At 41.8% G+C, this 21,158-nt stretch overlaps 2 protein-coding genes and 1 pseudogene across 2 annotated transcripts; 1 reads left to right on the top strand and 2 right to left on the bottom strand.

The window, feature by feature from the left end:
* Positions 1-3,823: 3,823 nt before the first annotated feature.
* On the bottom strand, positions 3,824-4,631 carry LOC129620484 (60S ribosomal protein L7-like; annotated as a pseudogene).
* A 1,823-nt stretch (positions 4,632-6,454) lies between these two features.
* LOC129622053 (ribonuclease homolog) lies at positions 6,455-6,838 on the top strand. The gene has a single exon (XM_055538974.1). It carries the CDS (start codon positions 6,455-6,457, stop codon positions 6,836-6,838), a length of 384 nt encoding a protein of 127 aa, XP_055394949.1.
* A 12,702-nt stretch (positions 6,839-19,540) lies between these two features.
* Positions 19,541-20,482, bottom strand: LOC129620483 (olfactory receptor 10G3). Its single transcript, XM_055536295.1, has one exon. It carries the CDS (start codon positions 20,480-20,482, stop codon positions 19,541-19,543), a length of 942 nt encoding a protein of 313 aa, XP_055392270.1.
* Between the last annotated feature and the right edge of the window lie 676 nt (positions 20,483-21,158).

Genomic DNA, 21,158 nt, shown 5'->3' with positions numbered 1-21,158 from the left:
GTATGTCTTTTTTCCCCCTTGCTGCACAGCTTGCTGGATCTTAGTTCCTTGATGAAGGATGAACCTGTGCCCCTGGCAGTGAAAGTGTGGAGTCCTAACCACTGAACCACCAGAGAATTTACTGTATGTCTTCTTAATAAGGTCTGTTTTTAAAAGAGAAAGAACTTGGCACCTTTAATCTAAAAGGGATTAATTTCTACTATGACTGTTGTATGTATTCTTTTTTTAATGAATATTTTGTTTTTTTTAAAAATAATTTTGTTTATTTATTCATTTTTGGCTGTGCTAGGTCTTCATTGCTGAATGAACTTTTCTCTAGTTGCAGTTAGCTGGGGCTACTCTCTAATTGCGGTGTGCAGGCTTCTCAATGGGGTGACTTCTCTTGTTACGGAGCATAGGCTCAATAGTTGTGGTGCGTGGGCTTCACTGCTCCACAGCATGTAGGATCTTCCCGGACCAGGGACTGAACACATATCTCCTCTTACTGGCAGGCAGATCCTTTACTACTGAGCCACCACCAAAGCCCATATGTGTTCTTATTAGATAAGCATTGTTGTTGTTTTGTTGATAAGTTGTGTCCTATCCTTTTGTAACTGGATGGACTGTGGCCTGTCAGGCTCTTCTGACCATGGGATTTCCGAGGCAAGAGCACGGAGTAGTCATTGTTGAAAGTAAGTGTACTCTTTAGGGTTAGATATTAGTGTTTCAATAAGCATGTGATTATATTAAGGTGGTGGTAGCAGGGAGATAATCTTGATTCCATTGGGAATCTTAGGTTTTTGTAAATTTATTGGGAAAATAGTTTTTCCTGTACTGCTGACATTTCTTTTTGGTAAACAGTATCCTTCTAAAAGAAAAGCATGAAGGAGAAACTGAGGTGTGTACATTTCCTCAAATGACCAGCATTGTATTCGTGAATATTGTGTGTCTTCCAATGAACAATGTGGAAGCTGTTCATTTTCAACCTGAAGTAAAATACTTTCAAGAATTAAAAAAAAAATACTGGAGTGGGTTGCCATTTCCTTCTCCAGGGGAATCTTCCTTATGAGAGGGAAATAAGATGCATTAAATCAAAATGAATTAAATATGAGTGTCCTTCCTGGTAGAGATCATTTGTGAGCTAACTGATAACAAAGAACTTGCATGGACTTCCCTGGAGGTACAGTGGATAAAGAATCTGCCTGCCAATGCAGGGGACATGGGTTCAGTCCCTGGTCCAGGAAGATTCAACATGCTGCGGAGCAACTAAGTCCATGAGCCACAACTACTGAAGCCCATGCACCTATAGCCTATGCTCTGCAACAAGAGAGGCCATGCATTGAGAAGCCTGTGCCCTGCAACTAGAGAGTAGCCCCAACTCGCCATGAGTAGAGAAAAACCAGGCATAGCTACAAAGACCCAGTGCAGCTAAAACTAAATAAGTAAAATAAAATCTCTCCTCCACTAAGAAGAAAAAAAAGAACTTGCATGAAAGTTTAACTGTATTCCAAATTTATGAATAGGTAAGAAGATGGCAGTTCCACAAAACTGCAGGTTGTAAGCACAACTTTAACACTGAAAATGCTTGAAGAAAACATTGTTTAGTGAAACTCATCCCAAAGTTGTTCAAGTCAATAAGGTTATTAAATTTATTGTTGCTTCTTTTTCTTCAAAACTTAAACCTAGTGAAGGAGACAAATACATCTTCAAAATTCACTGCTTTGAACTTAATCCAGGTTATTATTACCCCTTATGCAGGTCAAGAAGCAACAGTTAGAACTGGACATGGAACAACAGACTGGTTCCAAATCGGGAAAGGAGTACATCAAGGCTGTATATTGTCACCCTGCTTATTTAATTTATATGCAGAGTACATCATGAGAAATGCCAGACTGGATGAAGCACAAGCTTGAATCAAGATTGCCAGGAGAAATATCAAGAACCTCAGATATGCAGATGATACCACACTTATGGCTGAAAGCAAAGAACGAAGGAGCCTCTTGATGAAAGAGGAGAGTGAAAAAAGTTGGCTTAAAACTCAACATTCAGAAAACTAAGATCATGGCATTCGGTCCTATCACTTCATGGCAAATAGATGAGGAAACAAAGGAAACAGTGACAGACTATTTTTTTGGGCTCCAAAATCACTGCAGATGGTGACTGCAGCCATGAAATTAAAAGATGCTTGCTCCTTGGAAGAAAAGCTATGACCAACCTAGATAGCATATTAAAAAGCAGAGACATTACTTTGCCAACAAAGGTCTGTCTAGTCAAAGCTATGGTTTTCCAGTGGTTATGTATGGATGTGAGAGTTGGAGTATAAAGAAAGCTGAGCATCGAAGAATTGATACTTTTGAACAGTGGTGTTGGAGAAGACTCTTGAGAGTCCCTTGGACTGCAAGGAGATCCAACCAGTCCATCCTAAAGAAAATCAGTCCCAAATATTCACTGAAAGTACTGATGTTGAAGCTGAAACTCCAATACTTTGGCCACCTGATGCCAAGAACTGACTAATTGGAAAAGACCCTGATGCTGCCAGAGATTGAAGGCAGGAGGAGAAGGGGACGACAGAGGATGAGATGATTGGATGGCATCACCGACTCAATGGACATGAGTTTGAATAAGTTCCGGGAGTTGGTGGTGGACAGGGAGGCCTGGCGTGCTGCAGTCCATGGGGTCGCAAAGAGTTGGACATGACTGAGCGACTGAACTGACTGATCACCCCTTAACTGGTTACTGTGTTTTGCCCTCTACAATCCATTCACTATGTAGCAGCAGCAATGACAGTATTAAAACACAAGTTGGATCATGTTGGTGTAAAGCTCTGATTCAGGCTTTGGCATTATGATTAGAATGAAATCCATAGTCCTTACAAAGATCTAAATGATCTGGCCTCACGCTATTTGTCCTACTTTTCTTATATTCCTGACCATCACTCTCATTAACCGTGCTCTTCTTGCCTAATTCTTTCACTTTCTTCAAGTCTCAGATTAAAAGCCATGTTTTCACAGAAACTTGTACATGAGTGTTCATAGCTGCATTATTCATGATAGCCAAAATTTACAAACAACCCAAGTAATCATCAAATGATGAATGGATAAAGAAAATGTGGTATAGCAATACAATGGAATATTATTCAGTCTTAAAAAAGGCATAATATTCTGATACATGCTAGAACACAGCCATCTGTGTCCTAAAGACATTCTTTAAAATGGAAAGCACTTAGAACAAGTATTGTAGGATTCCACTTATATGACATACCTAGAATAGGCATACTAATTATATGATACAATTCTACATATTTCAAATCTTCATTCTACTCTACTACCCACATACTTTTTCACTGCTAGGTAAATATCTCTTTACTTCAGTGTTGTATATCCTGTGGTCTGGGAATAATGGTTCCTGTGCATTAGCATGTGGAAGGTCAGGTGAGGCCTAAATCACACGAAAAGTTCTGGAGCACAGAGGGAGGCCTAGAAGGACTGAGTGGTCAGGCTGGAAGAATCAACAGGCAGAGAAACAAATACAGTGAGCTACCCAGGAGGGTGACAAAGGCTGCAGAGGTCAGGCAAAGATCAGGCTGCCAAGGCACTGGAGAGCTGATTAGTGTGGTTCTGGGGCAAATATTTGGAGAACAGAGCTCTAGCTGTGGGTGGAGAGAGGAGAGGTCTTTGGATGTCTGGATCTTAAGCCACAGTAGCTAAGAGGGCGCTAAAGAGAGCACTTGCCAGCTTCCTGTTTCTTCCATCAGACCTTAGGCCCTGCCATTCTCTTCAATAGTTTGTCAGCTCCTCCTTACTTCTTTTCTTACTGCCTTTTCCTCTCTGGAAAACTGTAAATATTATTATTATTATTTTGTTTCAATTGTTTATTAACCAGATTACAAAAATAATCCTGGTAGATACCTTAGTTCATCCTTCTAATAAGCCTGTTGATCTGGTCTTCCCTGTTGCCAGTATCTCCACCTTCTACAAAATGGGTGGTCTTTTTCTTCATTCCACCTCATGGAGAAGACAATTTAAAGGGCCACGGGAAGTTGTTTGCTTCTTTGAAACGTTTTCCAACGGTATAGATCTCATGAATCAGATCCTCCATGCAGATGATTCCATATTTCCCAAGAGATCGAGCAATCAATGCGTTGTCTGTCAGGGCAATTCGCTTTTTGTTGATTTTGCCATAACCATGCTTGTAGATCAATTCATTTACAGACTTCAGATTTGGGTACCCCTATGCAATGTTTGGCTCCATAATTCTCAGCATGTTCATTGATGCCTTGTTGAGCTTCACAAAGGTGCCGTTGAAGATCTGCCGGAGGCGAGGGAGCTGCAGCACCTTTCGAACCTTTGGGCTCACACTGTTGATACCTCTGATCCTGATGACAAACCTCAATTGGGTTCTGCGGGTACGTAGAAGTTGCTGGCTTTTCGTGCCGTCCTAGCCATTCGAATTTCAGTTCTGTACATCTGCCTGTATTTGTGGTAATGCTTAGCTTTTTCATAGATAAGCTTCCTCCTTGCCTTTCGAAGCATCTTTTGGGCAAACTTCTTTCTCTGTCGCTTGATCTTAAGCTCTGCGAAATTCTTCCACTTTGTCTTAAGGGTTTCTGGCACAGCAGGAACCTTCTTTTTCTTCTCTTCTGCAGCCTCCATGGTTCCAGCTGGGAAAGAGCTGGAAAACTGTAAATATTATTATCCCTAAAACCTTTGATTGCTAGATTCTCTAGTCTGAGAGCCTACTTAGGGGGTTTAGGGTTTGGGGGAGAGAGGTGATGGAGGCTGGCTTGTTGCCTGTGCTGGGCCCAAATTGGCTGAGGAGCTTCTGCTATTGTTGTAGTTTCTTGCCTTTAGAGCTGCCTAGTTCTCCACAGAGGGAACAGGGACCCATTTGCTGTATAACTTGTGGCAAAGATAGGACCAGAGAGTGGAGACGAAGGCAAGAGGCCAGGCTCCTTGCCTTTGCTTCTCTTCATACTTCAGGCTGTGTGAGGTCATCTAATCCCAGAGAAACTCTGCTCCCAGTGTTTGGACTCATTAAATGGAGCGTAGAATGAGGTATGATTTGGGTATCAGGCCAGAAAGTTTCAGCATCTTGCAGCGTCAGAAAGTGATGGGTCAGTACCCGGGTTACTCAACCTCACCCCCTGCAGCCTCCAGCCCCTACAGCTGTGTGCTCTAATAACAGAAGCCAAGAGGAGAGAGGCTCAGAAACCTTTCCAGCCAAGGAACCTCCAGTACCTAACTCTCTAGGAGCATCAACCGGGACCAAGTAAAGGAGCGCACACAGGCTTGAGACTGGGTATGTGAGGCGTCTCACTGAAGAGGTTGAGGTAGTTGTGGTGACCCTTCTTTGGTCCTAGAGAGAGGAGTGGGAAAATAGGAATGTGTAAGGGGCCAAGTGAGGTTCTTATAAGTAGATAGAATGAGCATGAGAGCAAGGTTGTTGAAGCAACCAAAGTTCAATGTTGTTGTTCAAGGTTGTTCAGCAAGCAAAGTTGTTGAAGCTTTTCTCTTATGTAGGTATGAAGTAGGTTTTCAGTGGAAGTACTTTGTATTTGTAGGTAATGCAGTGGTCTACTGGATTGATCTAAATTAGAACAGAACAGAGAATTTTCCTTGGCCCTAGAAGTTCTAAGATTCGTGTTCAGCTTCATGATGTTGTATGACTTTGGGCAATTCACTCAACTGTTCTGAAAGTCATTTAATAAAAATGGGTCACTATAATACCTATCTTACCTTGCAGAGAGGGTGATGACTAATATATATGAGAGTTCTTTGTAAACTCTAAATTCTAAAGCCTTGTTATTTAAAGGATGACCCACGGATAAAAATCATCTGGCAGCTAGTTAGAAATGAAAATCTCAGGTTCCATCCCAAATCTACTGAGTCAGAACCTATATAACAAGGTCCCCAGATAATTGCACATAAAAAATTTACACTTGATCTTAGCCAAAAGGCCGAGAATCGACGCACATAAAAATTTGAAGAGCATCATTGTAAAGAACTTCGTAAGTTAGTGGTACTGCTTATGTTAAGATCAAGGATCACCTGAGCTTCAGTTTTGCTCTCTTATGTAAGACCATTAAGGGGTGTAAGGTGCCCACCTCTCTGAGTGATGGATCCCTCTAGCCCAATTTCTTTAATGAGTGTAGTCTTAAGGAAGATGATTGAGACTATACTGGGCTGTGGCTGTGGGATGAGAGGAAATGAAGGAAGGAGGACTTGGAAAGAAGAAAGGGAAGATGGATGTTGGAAGGAAGAAAGACTACAGAAGTTTTCTGGAAGGAGTTCAAGAAAGCAGTGTTATTGGAGACAAGTAGAGAGCACTTGTAATCCTGGGAGGTGGGGGGTGGACTTCAAGCACGTAAAGATCTGGTGTTCTGAGCTAAGAGAAAGAATTCTCCTTTTTGCTTCCTTTCTCCATTTTTCTAACAGAAAGCATGCTTCTGACATGGACTCTCCTCTTGTTCCTCCTAATGGACCAGCCTTCCTTCTCTGAGGCCCAAGACCTCCTCCATCACCAAACTGACAGGCCGAGAACAAAGATCTCTGCCAACCACAAATACTACTGTGACTTGATGATGAAGGCTCGAGGGCTGGCCACCGATCAGAGCTGTAAGAAGAACAAGACCTTTGTCCACAGTGTGCCACCCGGCACTCGTGGCCTTTGTGAGGGTCCAGCTGTGACGTGTAGGAAGATGTCTGAGGTTTACAACTGCCACCTCATCATTTTCAAAGTCACTCAGTGTAATCTCTACCCAGAGGCTGTGCCCCCGCACTGTTACTATAAAGGTGTCACCTTCCAGATGGATGTGAGAATAGTCTGTGCGGGCAAACGTCCAATTCATTTGGATGAATAGCCTCTGTAGTCTCTCATCAAGGCTGTCTGCTGCTCTGCTTCACCCCATCTCATCCCCTCTGTGATGTCCTGCTCAACCCCAGCTGGTGTGGATTCCTGCAGAGTCTGGGCCCCCACTGTTCCCTGAGTCCTAGCCCCAACGCCTGCTATTTCACTGTCAGTCCTGTGGATTTGTGTTAGAGTGATGGTGGAGGCAGAGGGCAGGTGGACTTGTCATCAGCACCCTTTGGGACTTTTGGTTCTTGTCCTGTTTAATTGCTTTGTCCTGGCTGCAGAGGGAGAGAAAGCTGATGCTAAATTCTTTCCTGGGGCTTGGTTCCTCAATCCCTAGGGTGGAAGAGAAAGTCAGAGCGAGTTGTGGGCAGTTATGCCCCAGGGATCTGCTGAGCCCATTTGCCCCTAAACCTGCTGCTTTAATAAAACTCTCAAGGGCACTGACTATGAATGGTTCTGTGTGTTTGAGTTTCCAGTCCCCTCTCATCCAAGGGGGTGGGTGATAGAGAGGGGTTTGGAGGGAAACCCTCCTGTGCAGAAACAAATCCCAGAAGTGTTAAACACCAGCAGTGGGTAGGTGAAAGTGTGAAAATGGGCATGCATTTACACATATACACATTATATTATGTATAACTGGCTTATCTATTATAATATATGATTATATTCAACACAATGAATTAGGAACATGATTTGGTACAAACTTTTGGGGATGTAACATAATAGTTATCTATTAGTATTAAAACTATGTAACAATATTTTATAATCATCAAACTTGCTAAGAGACTATATCTTAATTATTTCAACCACTAAAAAGAAAGGATAATTATGTGACATGAAAGAGGTGCAGATTATCAATACCATGACAATCATATTATAATATATAAATGTATCAAATCAACATATTGTATACCTTAAATTTACAAATGTTATGTGTCAAATAACACTTTAACAAAAAACTCACAAAACCTCATACATATCAAGGATGCTTATTTGAGTGTTCTGTGCACTTACTTTAATAAGAATGTCCCTTTAGGGACTGGACATATTAATTATAGCTCTTCTCTAATGGACTTAAAGACCATTTAATAAAGATATTTATAAATAAATAAAAACTATATATCCCCTTTGATATATAAAAAAAAAACTTTAAAATCTATCCTTGAATTTCCCTGGTGGCACAGTGGCTAATAATCCACCTGCCAATGCAGGAGACATGAGTTGGATACCTGGTACGGAAAGATCCCACATACCACAGAGCAACTAAGCCTGTGTACCACAAATTATTGAGCCCTCACTCTAGAGCCTGGGAACCGCAAATAATGAGCCCATGTGCCGCAGCTACTGAAGCCTGTGTATCCTAGAACCCATGCTTGCATGCAATGAGAATCCACACACTACAACTAGAGAGTCAGTTCAGTTCAGTCGCTCAGTCGTGTCTGACTCTTTGCAACCCCATGGACTGCAACATGCCTGGCTTCCCTGTCCATCACCAACTCCCGGAGCTTACTCAAACTCATGTCCATCGAATCAGTGATGCCATCCAACCATCTCATCCTCTGTCATCCCCTTCTTCACCTGCCCCCAATCCCTCCCAGCATCAGGGTCTTTTCCAATGAGTCAGTTCTTCGCATCAGGTGGCCAAAGGATTAGAGTTTCACCTGCAGCATCAGTCCTTCTAGTGATTATTCAGGACTGATTTCCTTTAGGATGGACTGGTTGGATCTCCTTGCAGTCCAAGGGACTCTCAAGAATCTTCTCCAACACCACAGTTCAAAAACATCAATTCTTCAGTGCTCAGCTTTCTTTATAATCCAACTTTCAAATCTATACATGACTACTGGAAAAACCATAGCTTTGACTGGATGGACCTTTGTTAGCAAAGTAATGTCTCTGCTTTTTAATATGCTGTCTAGGTTGGTCATAGCTTTTCTTCCAAGGAGCAAGCATCTTTTAATTTCATGGCTGCAGTCACCATCTGCAGTGATTTTGGAGCCTCCCAAAAAATAGTCTCTCACTGTTTCCATTGTTTTCCTGTCTGTTTGCCATGCAGTGATGGGACTGGATGCCATGATCTTAGTTTTCTGAATGTTGAGCTTAAGCCAACTTTTTCACTCTCCTCTTTCACTTTCATCAAAAGACTCTTTAGTTCTTCTTCACTTTCTGCCATAAGTGTAGTGTCATCTGCCTATCTGATGTTATCGATATTTCTCCTGGCAGTGTTACCTTCAGCTTGTGCTTCATCCAGCCCAGCATTTTGCATGATGTACTCTGCATAAAAGTTAAAAAAGCAGGGTGACTGTATATACCCTTAATGGACTCCTTTCTTGATTTCGAACCAGTCTGTTGTTCCATGTCCGGTTCTAACTGTTGCTTCTTGACCTGCATACAGATTTCTCAGGAGGCAGGTAAGGTGATCTGATATTCCCATCTGTTTAAAAATTTTCCACAGTTTGTTGTGATCCACACAGTTAAAGGCTTTGGCGTAGTCAATAAAGCAAAAGTAGATGTTTTTCTGGAACTCTCTTGCTTTTTTGATGATCCAGCGGATGTTGGTAATTTGGTCTCTGGTTCCTCTGTCTTTTCTAAATCCAGCTTGAACATCTGGAATTTCATGATTCATGTATTGTTGAAGGATGGCTTGGAGAATTTTGAGCATTACTTTGCTAGAGTGAATTTAACTCAGATGACCATTATATCTACTACTGTGGGCAAGAATACCTTAGAAGAAATGGAGTAGACATCAGAGTCAACAAAAGAGTCCAAAATGCAGTACTTGGATGTAATCTCAAAAATGACAGAAGGATCTTTGTTTGTTTCCAAGGCAAACCATTCAGTATCACAGTGATCCAAGTCTATGCTCCAACCAGTAATCTGAAGAAGCTGAACATGAAAAGTTCTATGAAGACCTACAAAACCTTCTAGAACTAACACCCAAAAAAGAAGTCCTCTTCATTATAGGGGACTAGAATGCAAAGGTAGGAAGTCAAGAGCTACCTGGAGTAACAGGCAAATTTGGCCTTGGAGTACAAAATGAAGCTAGTCAAAGGCTAACAGTTTGGTCAAGAGAATGCACTGGTCATAGCAAACACCCTCTTCCAACAACACAAGAGAAGACTCTACACATGAACATCACTAGATGGTCAATACTGAAATCAGATTGATTATATTCTTTGCAGCCAACGATAGAAAAGTTCTATACAGTCAGCAAAAACAAGACCAAGAGCTGACTGTGGCTCAGATGATGAACTCCTTATTGCCAAATTCTAACTTAAATTGAAGAAAGTAGGGAAAACCACTAGATCATTCAAGTGAACGTGAAAGTCAAGTCACTCAGTCATGTCCGATTCTTTGTGACCCCACGGACTGTAGCCTACCAGGCTCCTCTGTCCATAGGATTTTCCAGGCAAGAGTACTGGAGCGGGTTGCATTATACAGTGGAAGTGACAAATAGATTGAAGGGATTAGATCTGATAGACAGAGTGCCTGAAGAACTATGGATGAAGGTTTGTGACATTGTACAGGAGGCAGGGATCAAGACCATCCCTAAGGAAAAGAAATGCAAAAAGGTAAAATGGTTGTGTGACGAGGCCTTACAAATAGCTGAGAAAAGAAGAAAAGCAAAAGGCGAAGGAGAAAAGGAAAGATATACCCATTTGAATGCAGAGTTCCAAAGAATAGCAAGGATCTAAGAAAGCCTTCCTCAGTGATCAATGCAAAGAAATAGAGGAAAATGATAGAATGGGAAAGACTAGAGATCTCTTCAAGAAAATCAGAGGTACTAAGGGAACATTTCATGCAAAGATGGGCTCAATAAAGGACAGAAATGTTATGGACTTAACAGAAGCAGAAGATCTTAAGAAGAGGTGGCAAGAATACACAGAAGAACTATACAAAAAAGATATTCACGATCCAGATAACCATGATATGATCACTCACCTAGAGCCAGACATCCTGGAATGCGAAGTCAAGTGGTCCTTAAGAAGCATCACAATGAACAAAGCTAGTGGAAGTGATGGAATTCCGGTTGAGCTCTTTCAAATCCTAAAAGATGATGATGTGAAAGTGCTGCACTTAATATGCCAGCAAATCTGGAAAACTCAGCAGTGGCCACAGGACTGGAAAAGGTCAGTTTTCATTCCAATCCCAAAGAAAGGCAATGTCAAAGAATGCTCAAACTACTGCACAATTGCATTCATCTCACAACTAGAGAGTAACCCCTGCTATTAAAGAAAACCCTGTGCAGTGAGGAAGACCCAGTCTAGCCAAAAATAAATAAAACCTGTCAGTACTAAAAGTAATAATATGTAAAGGTATTTTTAGATGCATTTAGATATTTATTTCAGCTTTGTTCATAGTGACAAAAACTCAAAACACTCTATAATATTCACAAAGATGAACGATTAAATAAGTTATGAAAATCATCCTGAGTAATATTGTATAGCTATTCAGTAAGAATGAGTTAGAACCATATGTACTGACCTGAAGGAATGAACATTATATTTTATAATGTGGAGGAAAGGAAAGAGAGCTGTCATTCAACAGTTGATTGCTCAAAGAAGTGAAGTGTTAGTTGTTCGGTCGTGTCTGACTCTTCAAGACCTCATGGACTGTAGCCCACCAGGCTCCTCTGTCCATGGAATTCTCTGGCAAGAATACTGGAATGGGTTGCCATTTCCTTCTCCAGGAGACTTCCCAACCCAGGGATTGAACTTGGAGGTCCTGTACTACAGGCAGATTTTTTACCGTCTGAGCCACCAGGGAAGCCTATAATGTTGAGGGGAGATAGCAAATTGTAGAAAAATGTATATAATAATGTATATAAAATATAAAAGTCACTAGAGGGTATTGCCTCATTTCCCAGTGGTTAGAACTGTCCATTTTAGGGGGCATGGGTTCAATTCCTGGTTGGGGTACTAAGGTCCTTTAAACTGTGAGGCCAAAATGGAGGGCAGAGGTCCTCTGGGGACAAAAAGAGAATCCTTTAGACGATATAATGACTGAAAATTTGTAAAAACTCAAGGAGAGAGGCATGAGCAAGAGAATAAGAAAGATAACCAATTGTGATGTGTAGTCACAGCATTCTTAACTGGCCGTATGAGCAATATTTACACAGTCATAATGTAATACCCTTTTCATACTGTTCATGGGATCCTCAAGGCAAGAATACTGAAGCGGTTTGCCATTCCCTTCTCAGTGGACTGCATTTTGTCAGAACTCTCCACCATGACCTGTCCGGTTTGGGTGGCCCTACACTGCGTGGCTCATAGTTGCATTGAGTTAGACAAGGCTGTGGTCCATGTGATCAGATTGGTTAGTTTTTTGGGACTGTGGTTTTCAGTCTGTCTGCCCTCTGATGGAGAAGGATAAGAGGCTTATGGAAGCTTCCTGATGGGAGAGATTGAGGGGGGAACTGGGTCTTATTCTGATGGGTGAGGCCATGCTCAGTAAATTTTCAATCCAACTTTCTGTTGATGGGTGGGGCTGTGTTCCCTCCTTGTTATTAATCTGGGGCCAAACTATGGTGGAGGTAATGAAGATAATGCTACCTCCTTCAAAAGGTCCCAGCACACACTGCTACACTCAATACCCCCAACCCTGCAGCAGGCCATCTGGTCCCATCACTTCATGGCAAATAGATGGGGAAACAATGGAAATAGTGACAGACTTTATTTTTTGGGGCTCCAAAATCACTGCAGATGGTGACTGCAGCCATGAAATTAAAAGACACTTACTCCGTGGAAGAAAAGCTATGCCCAACCTAGACAGCATATTGAAAAGCAAAGACATTACATTGCCAACAAAGGTCTGTCTAGTCAAAGCTATGGTTTTTCCAGTAGTCATATGTGGATGTGAGATTTGGACTATAAAGAAAGCTGAGCACCAAAGACTTGATGTTTTTGAACAGTGGTGTTGGAAAAGACTCTTGAGAGTCCCTTGGTCAGCAAGGAGATCCAACCAGTCCATCCTAAAGGAAATCAGTCCTGAATATTCATTGGAAGGACTGATGCTGAAGCTGAAACTCCAATACTTTGGCCATCTGATGCGAAGAACTGACTCATTTGAAAAGACCCTGATGCTGGGAAAGATTGAAGGCGGGAGGAGAAGGGGACGACAGAGGATGAGATGGTTGGATGGCATCACCGACTCGATGGATGTGAGTTTGAGTAAACTCTGGGAGTTGGTGATGGACAGGGAGGCCTGGCATGCTGAAGTCCATGGGGTCGCAAAGAGTCAGAAATAACTGAGCGACTGAACAGAACTGAATGTAATACTCTTTAGGTAAATTGTTTTTAGTGGTTTTATATATTTGGAATTATCATAAACAGAGTAATGAAGGTCTACTGGTGGTTATGGAATGGAATAAAAATATTATCAACTTTGACAATTAAAAAACACAGATGCCAGAAGTCTGGAGGTGAAGATAGAGAGATGGAGGGAAGGATGGGAGAGGTAATAAGTATTCTTTTATAAAGTGAAGGGGCAAGAGATCTAATTATATTTATTCACTAATTAGAAAAACTTATTGAGCATCTGCTATGTTCTAAGCATTCTTCTTCCCATTAAAAATTCAGTGGTGAACAAAACAGATACAGATCTCTGCCTACTTACCAAGGTGGACAACAGAAGAGTTATAGTTGCAGCCATAGTTTATGTCAACAATGGATGGTAAATTGCTCCACAACACATTCCAAAATTGCAGAATTGGACACATCCTGGGTGTGGCAGTCATGGAGGTGTCACTGGGATCTCCTTTCAAGAAAGAAATAAGCTAGTATATACGTCCCAGTGAGAAAATATACCTTTACCATTCAAGAGAGGGAAGATGACATTGAGGTTTCCACTTGGTATTATTTATTTCCATCTTTCTATATTGTCAGGTATTTTAATTCAGGTTCTCTAGGAAGATGACTGTTGTGAGTCAGAATAGCAGACCTAGAGGGATAAGGAAGCAAGGCTGGGTAGGAAGAGTGTCAGACTGCCATGCAGTTCTGAGAAAGTCTTAGGCAGCCCAGTGAGAGCTGTGGGGCAGAGGCTGCTTAAAGTAGAGTTGGGCAGAAGCAGCTTGACTCTAGGTGGCCTCACTGCACTTTCACTGGCTGGGGACAGTGCCCTTCCAGTGCTGCAGTATCCCCAGAGATGCCACAGCTGGAGGCGGGTAACTATGCCTCTTGCAGCTGATTTCTAGCAAATCACCCATTTTATCCAGTATGAAAATTGAGAAAGTTGAGAAGCTTTTAAGTACCTGGCTAAGATGACCTCCAAGATTTTTGCCCTCTGGTATGTATACTCTCTCCCAGTTATTCAATCAAACACAATCAAAATTTCTTCTAGATGTTGATGTGAAGGGAGTTTGCAGATGCAATTAAGGCTCCAAATGAGTTGATCTTAAAATAGGAAGATTATACCCTTCGGACCTGACTTAATCAGGTAAGCCTTCAGGCAATCAGGACTGCATTCTTCATGGAGAGAGAGAGAGACTCAAAGCATGAGAGGGATTCCAAGTGAGGGTGAGTCTCCATTGCTGGCCTTGAAGATGGAGAGGGCCATGTGGCAAGGGATTCAGGCTGGGGGCTGAGAATGCCCTAGAGGCTGAAAATGTCCTTTAGCTGACAGGTAACAAGGAGACAGGGACCCAAGTCTTATAATTGCCATGAACTGAGTTCTGCTATAACCATGTGAGCTAGGATGACAACCAGGAACTCCACTCAGGAACTCCTTGATTTTAGCCCTGTGACATCCTAAGTAGAGAACCAAGTCCTTCTATGCTTGGATTTGTGACCTATAAAACCATGAGCTAATAAATGGGCTTTGTTTTAAGCTGCTAAAATTGAATTAAATCCAGACTTCCTACATAGTTTCCAAGGCTTTACATGAGCTGACGCTTGTGTAATCATGTACTCTGTCCCCACAGAAACTACAGTTCAACAACATTTGCTTTCCTTTCAAACATGCCAAACTCTTTTCTATCCTGGAGGCTTGTACTAGCTTTCCCCTCAGTTTGGAAACCTTCTTCCTGAGATTTTCAGGGCTATGGCTTAAAAAGCTTTTATTATGAGGATTTCCAAACACACATGACCAACCTAGATGGCATATTAAAAAGCAGAGACATTATTTTGCCAACAAAGGTCTGTCTAGTCAAAGTTATGATTTTTTCAGTAGTCATGTATGGATGTGAGAGTTGGACTGTAAATAAAGCTGAGAGCTGAAGAACTGATGCTTTTGAACAGTGGTGTTGGAGAAGACTCTTGAGAGTCCCTTGGAATGCAAGGAGATCAAACAGTCAATCCTGAAGGAAATCAGTCCTGAATATTCATTGGAAGGACTGATGCTGAAGCTGACACTCCAATACTTTGGCCACCTGATGCAAAGAACTGACTCATTGGAAAAGACCCTGATACTGGGAAAGATTGAAGGTGGGAGGAGAAGGGGACGACAGAGGAAGAGATTGTTGGATGGCATCACTGACTTGATGGACTTGAGTTTGAGCAGGCTCCGGGAGTTGGTGATGGACAGGGAAGCCTGGCGTGCTGCAGTCCATGGAGTCTCAGAGTCTGATATGACTGAGTGACTGAACTGAAACACACATGAGTAAATAGAATGAATTCCTACCTTCAGCTAGCTTCAATGGACACATGGCCTTTCTCATCCATATTCCTCCTCCCGTCTCCTCCTGCCCTCTCCTTAAAAGATTTTACATTTTATTTTTAATTGTAAAATACATATAAAATTTACCAGCTTCCATTTTTAAGTGTTTAGTTCAGTAGTGTTAAGTATATTTACCTTGTACAACCAGTCTCTAGAATTCCTTGCATCTTGCAAAACTGAAATTCCGTTAGCTCTCCATTCCCTCTACCTTCAGGCCCTGGCAACCACCATTCTACTTCTGTCTACATGAATTTCACTACTTTAGGGATCTCATATAAGAGGAATTTATATAGACTCATATAAGAGTCTTGTCACAGGCTTATTTTACTTAGCATAATGCCTTAAAGATTCATCCATGTTGTAACAGGTTTCATAATTTCCTTTTTCTTTTAAAGGCTGAATAATATTCCACTGTGTGTATATATCACATTTTGCTTATCCAAACAAAATCTGTTCAGGGACACAAGGGTTGTTTTCACAGTTTGGTGATTGTGAATAATATTGTTATGAACGTGGGTGTACAAATATCTTTGAGGTCCTACTTTCAACTCGTTTAGGTATATACCCAGAAATGGGACCACTGGATCATATGGTAATTCTAGTTTTAATGTTTTTAGTAACTGCCAAACTGTTTTACAAAGCCCCATTGTACACTCCAATGTACAATGGCCAAGTAGCCTACAGTAACCTTAAACTGACTCTTGGCCCCTCCCATGACTACATATTCTAGATAGGAGCCCTCAGAGTCACAAGCAAATTGAAGTTCCTGGTATGATTCCCCCAACACCCTAATGATCGGTCTTGCCTCTAGCACTTTCCCCTTACACGCCCTTTAAATGAAAGAGAACCATATGTGCCTTCCCAAAACTCTGCCCTGTTGGTTTGAATTTATTAGCCTGGCCTTAGCCTGGAACCTCAAACACTCTACACACCAATCTGAATAAAGGCATATGCCCTAGGTCATGTTGTTCTCTATCTGCATTTTGCCTTGCCCTCCCCATATGGCCCCTTGAGTCTTGCTGGGTACTTTCTCCAGGACCTGTGAGTAATAATAAACTTCTCTATTTCAAGCCCTGTGTGTCTGTTGTTGAACCATGGTTTTTTATCTGGCACCTTGTGGTCCACTTAATAAGTGTTATTTTAACAAATTCATAACAGTGTCCAATCTACTTTTTAAACAAATGTTTGCTTCAGTATTAGTTCATGTTGATCAGTATTTTTGTTATACATTTACAGATCACTTTAATGTTATTTTGTTAATTGTTAAGACAACAGCTATGATAGCAATTGTGGTAAGCACCTGGGAAAACAGGAACAAGGGGTATAATAGCCTTGGGAAATTTTTTTAGTTCCTGAGCTATAGATTTAAGCTTATTTTTGTGATGCACAATTCAACCACTTTATTTGTTAATTATTTTGAAGGATTAAGATATTTCACAAATAATATTCTAATTTGAGGGAATTGACCTCAAAGGAATTTGTTTTCAGAACAGAATATTAGGAAATTGTGTGGATCAGCTTCATCTAAGAGATAACAGTTAGTGTTCTGTCTCCTATATGATGTAGATGAATTTGTGAGTCCTTCGGAGATAAACATTAACGTAGCCAAACTGTTGACTCTGTGCTATGACCAAGAGAGTTTGCTTTATATTGATAGATAGCATGATTTCATCACATGGATAAAGAAATCATTCAATACAAAAAGCTGCACAATAAGGCATATTGCATAACAAGTTAAGGAGATGCTACGTGATTGAAACCAGAGATACTGTGCACAGTTTGCCCACACTGCTTAGGCTCTAGCCAGCTCCATGAAATCTTGTCAACTGCATGAATCTAATTTTGATATGAAATACTGATTTGGATAAATTATCCTGCTGCCCTAATTAATTGTCCTATTTTCTTTTAAAAGGAAATTTCATATTGAGCTTTATTTTTTGGTGTGGAGTAATAAGCAAATTTGGAAAACTCAGCAGTGGCCACAGGACTGGAAAAGGTCAGTTTTCATTCCAATCCCAAAGAAAGGCAATGCCAAAGAATGCTCAAACTACCACGCAATTGCACTCATCTCACATGCTAGTAAAGTAATGCTCAAAATTCTCCAAGCCAGGCTTCAGCAATATGTGAACCATGAACTTCAAGATGTTCAAGCTGGTTTTAGAAAAGGCAGAGGAACCAGAGATCAAATTGCCAACATCTGCTAGATCATGGAAAAAGCAAGAGAGTTCCAGAAAAACATCTACTTTTGCTTTATTGATTATGCCAAAGCCTTTGACTGTGTGGATCACAATAAACTGTGGAAAATTCTGAAAGAGATGGGAATACCAGACCACCTGATCTGCCTCCTGAGAAATCTGTATGCAGGTCAGGACGCAACAGTTAGAACTGGACATGGAACAACAGACTGGTTCCAAATAGGAAAAGGAGTACGTCAAGGCTGTATATAGTCATCCTGCTTACTTAACTTCTATGCAGAGTACATCATGAGAAACGTTGGGCTGGGAGAAGCACAAGCTGGAATCAAGATTGCCAGGAGAAATATCAATAACCTCAGATATGAAGATGACACCACCTTTATGGCAGAAAGTGAAGAGGAACTCAAAAGCCTCTTGATGAAAGTGAAAGTGGAGAGTGAAAAAGTTGGCTTAAAGCTCAACACTCAGAAAACGAAGATCATGGCATTTGGTCCCATCACTTCATGGGAAATAGATGGGGAAACAGTGGAAACAGTGTCAGACTTTATTTTTGGGGGCTCCAAAATCACTGCAGATGGTGACTGCAGCCATAAAATTAAAAGACGCTTACTCCTTGGAAGGAAAGTTATGACCAACCTAGATAGCATATTCAAAAGCAGAGACGTTACTTTGCCAACAAAGGTTGTCTAGTCAAGGCTATGGTTTTTCCTGTGGTCATGTATGGATGTGAGAGTTGGACTGTGAAGAAGGCTGAGCACCGAAGAATTGATGCTTTTGAACTGTGGTGTTGGAGAAGACTCTTGAGAGTCCCTTGGACTGCAAGGAGATCCAACCAGTCCATTCTGAAGGAGATCAGCCCTGGGATTTCTTTGGAAGGAACAATGCTGAAGCTGAAACTCCAATACTTTGTCCACCTCATGCGAGTAGTTAACTCATTGGAAAAGACTCTGATGCTGGGAGGGATTGGGAGCAGGAGGAGAAGGGGATGACAGAGGATGAGATGGCTGGATGACATCACTGATTCGATGCACATGATTTTGGGTGAACTCTGGGAGTTGGTGATAGACAGGGAGGCCTGGTGTGCTACGATTCATGGGGTCGCAAAGAGTCGGACACGACTGAGCGACTGAACTGAACTGAATTATTGAGTCATTTAGACAGACTTAATTGTATTCTTTTTTTGATTTTTACTTTGATTTGGATTGTGAAAGTACCAGTTTAAGAGAAGGTTTATTTCTTCAGCAGGCAAGGAGGGCTAAATAGTTTAGTTCCTCTTCACATCCCATAGGGGCGTCAGGATGTCCTCAAAGTCAGGCCTGTAAAGATGCACAAGGCTCGGAATCTATAGCTTCTTTTTATTTTTTGGTGGCCATGTGTGGGATCTTAGTTCCCTGACCAGGGATCAAACCCACAGCCCCTGTTTAACTACCGGACCACCACAAAATCCCTATAGTTTTTTCCCTAGCACTAGCTCCTAAGATATATATACAGGTGGAACAGAACTGAAGAACATTCTCCTAACAAAAGAACTATGATTCATCTTGTGAGGGGGTAAGCAATGTGCTTATGGGTCAAAAGGCCCATTGGATGCTTTCGGTATGCCAATCCTCTGGATGTCTGAATGTGCCAGGCTACCTTCTAATAGCCTTAGCCTCACTCCCCACTCTTGGAGCAGCTGAAGGTTGTTTATCTGAAAGAAAGACACTGAGGAACTGCTACAAAGTATTTTACTTTTAACTGTACTTAATCCTGTTGTACTGGTGTTATATGGCTACATACAAGAGAAAAAGGAAAAAAAAACTCACTGAAATCTAAACATTAGAATAAATTGTAAATGTGAAGGGTCCTCCAGTGGGGGAACGATCCTTTCAAACCTCACTCTTAGCCCCTTGGCCGCCTATCATTCTCTTCACGGCCAGCTTCACCTCTTGGTTCCGCAGAGTGTAGATGAGGGGGTTGAGGAAAGGAGTGATGGCTGTGGGGAAGAGGGCAGCTGCCCCATCCAGGGGGCTGTTGGTTTCAGGCCTCAGGTAGATGAAGGCACACGGCACATAGTACACAGTTACCATGGTTACATGGGCTCCACAGGTTGAAAAGGCGCGGCGCCGCCCATCAGCTGTTCGGATTCTCAGGATGGCCTGAATGATCTGTATGTAGGAGAGGAGGATCAGCAAGAAGCAGCTGGCAACTACCACCCCAATGTCCACAAAGGTCACAAGCTCATTGACTGATGTATCAGCACAGGCCAGTCTCAGAACTGCAGGGATGTCACAGAAGAAGTAATCTACCTGGTTGGGCCCACAGTAGGGCAGACGGAAGGTTAGGATGGCCTGGAGAGCCCCATGCATGGATCCTGCCGCCCAAGCTCCAGCCAAAAGCAAGGTACTAAGCTTAGCATTCATGAGCGTGGGGTAGTGCAGGGGCCGGCATATTGCCAGATACCGATCATAGGCCATCAAGGTATAGAGGAAGCACTGGGTGGAGCCCAGAAAGTGATAGAAATAGAGTTGGGTGACGCAGCCACCAAATGGGATAGGTTTGAGGCCTAAAGTGAAGTTCATCATGAGGCGAGGGACAATGATAGAGGAGATGCCCATGTCAATGATGGAGAGAACACCAAGGAAGATGTACATGGGATGGGCATGGAGCTGTGGGTCTACATAGACAGTGATTAGAATGAGCAGGTTTCCCAGCTGAGTCAGGATGTAGATCAGCAGGAAGAACCCAAAGAGAAACGTCCTTAGCTGAGGTGGGTAGGGAATTCCTGTCAGAATGAACTCAGTCAACAATGTGCTATTGATTCTTTCCATCCTCTGCAGAGATCTTGCCTAGAGAACGGACAAAACAGGAGTTAGAATGGACAAAACAGGAGTTAGAATGGACAAAACAGGAGTTATCATGGAAGTAAGAGAGAAGTGAGGAGGAATAAGAGAAAGAAATGATAGAAATGCAGCACAGTGGCAGGGAAGTTTCTCTCACGTGGAGAGATGACAAATAGGGAGAAGTTCTATGGCACTGGTTGGCCTGTTTTGTAAATAGTTTCTTTGGAGCACAGCCATGCTCATTTACTTACGTTATTGTCTGTAGCTGCTTAGGTGCTATGATGACAGAGTTGAGTAGATGTGTTTGGACTGCAAAGCCTAAAGTATTTACTCTCTGGATCTTTACAGAAAGAGTTTGCTTGTAGGTGCTTGCATCTGGAACACTTAGGTCAAAGATTAAGGGTTAACTGAAAACAACGCATGTGGGAAAGGATATTTGTTTTGTTAGATGGTCTGCCAGTTGAGAAACTTCCAGAAGCCATGGATTCATTCTTATCTCTTCCAGGACATAAACTTACATAGACTGGGGAGTATGCAAATAGGAAATGTCTCTTCCCTTTGTAGGAGAGACAATAGAATAGATTGATTAAATGGCTAGTTGAGTGTAACAGTGCTGGATATTACACAAGTCTACTCTCTAAGTTGTTTTCAATTAAAGGAAAAG

This window comes from Bubalus kerabau, chromosome 10 (genome assembly GCF_029407905.1).
Source record: "Bubalus kerabau isolate K-KA32 ecotype Philippines breed swamp buffalo chromosome 10, PCC_UOA_SB_1v2, whole genome shotgun sequence".
NCBI classification, from domain to species: Eukaryota; Metazoa; Chordata; class Mammalia; order Artiodactyla; family Bovidae; genus Bubalus; species Bubalus kerabau.
The sequence above is the reverse complement of the archived record's forward strand: the minus strand, read 5'-3'. Positions and strand labels throughout refer to the sequence as shown.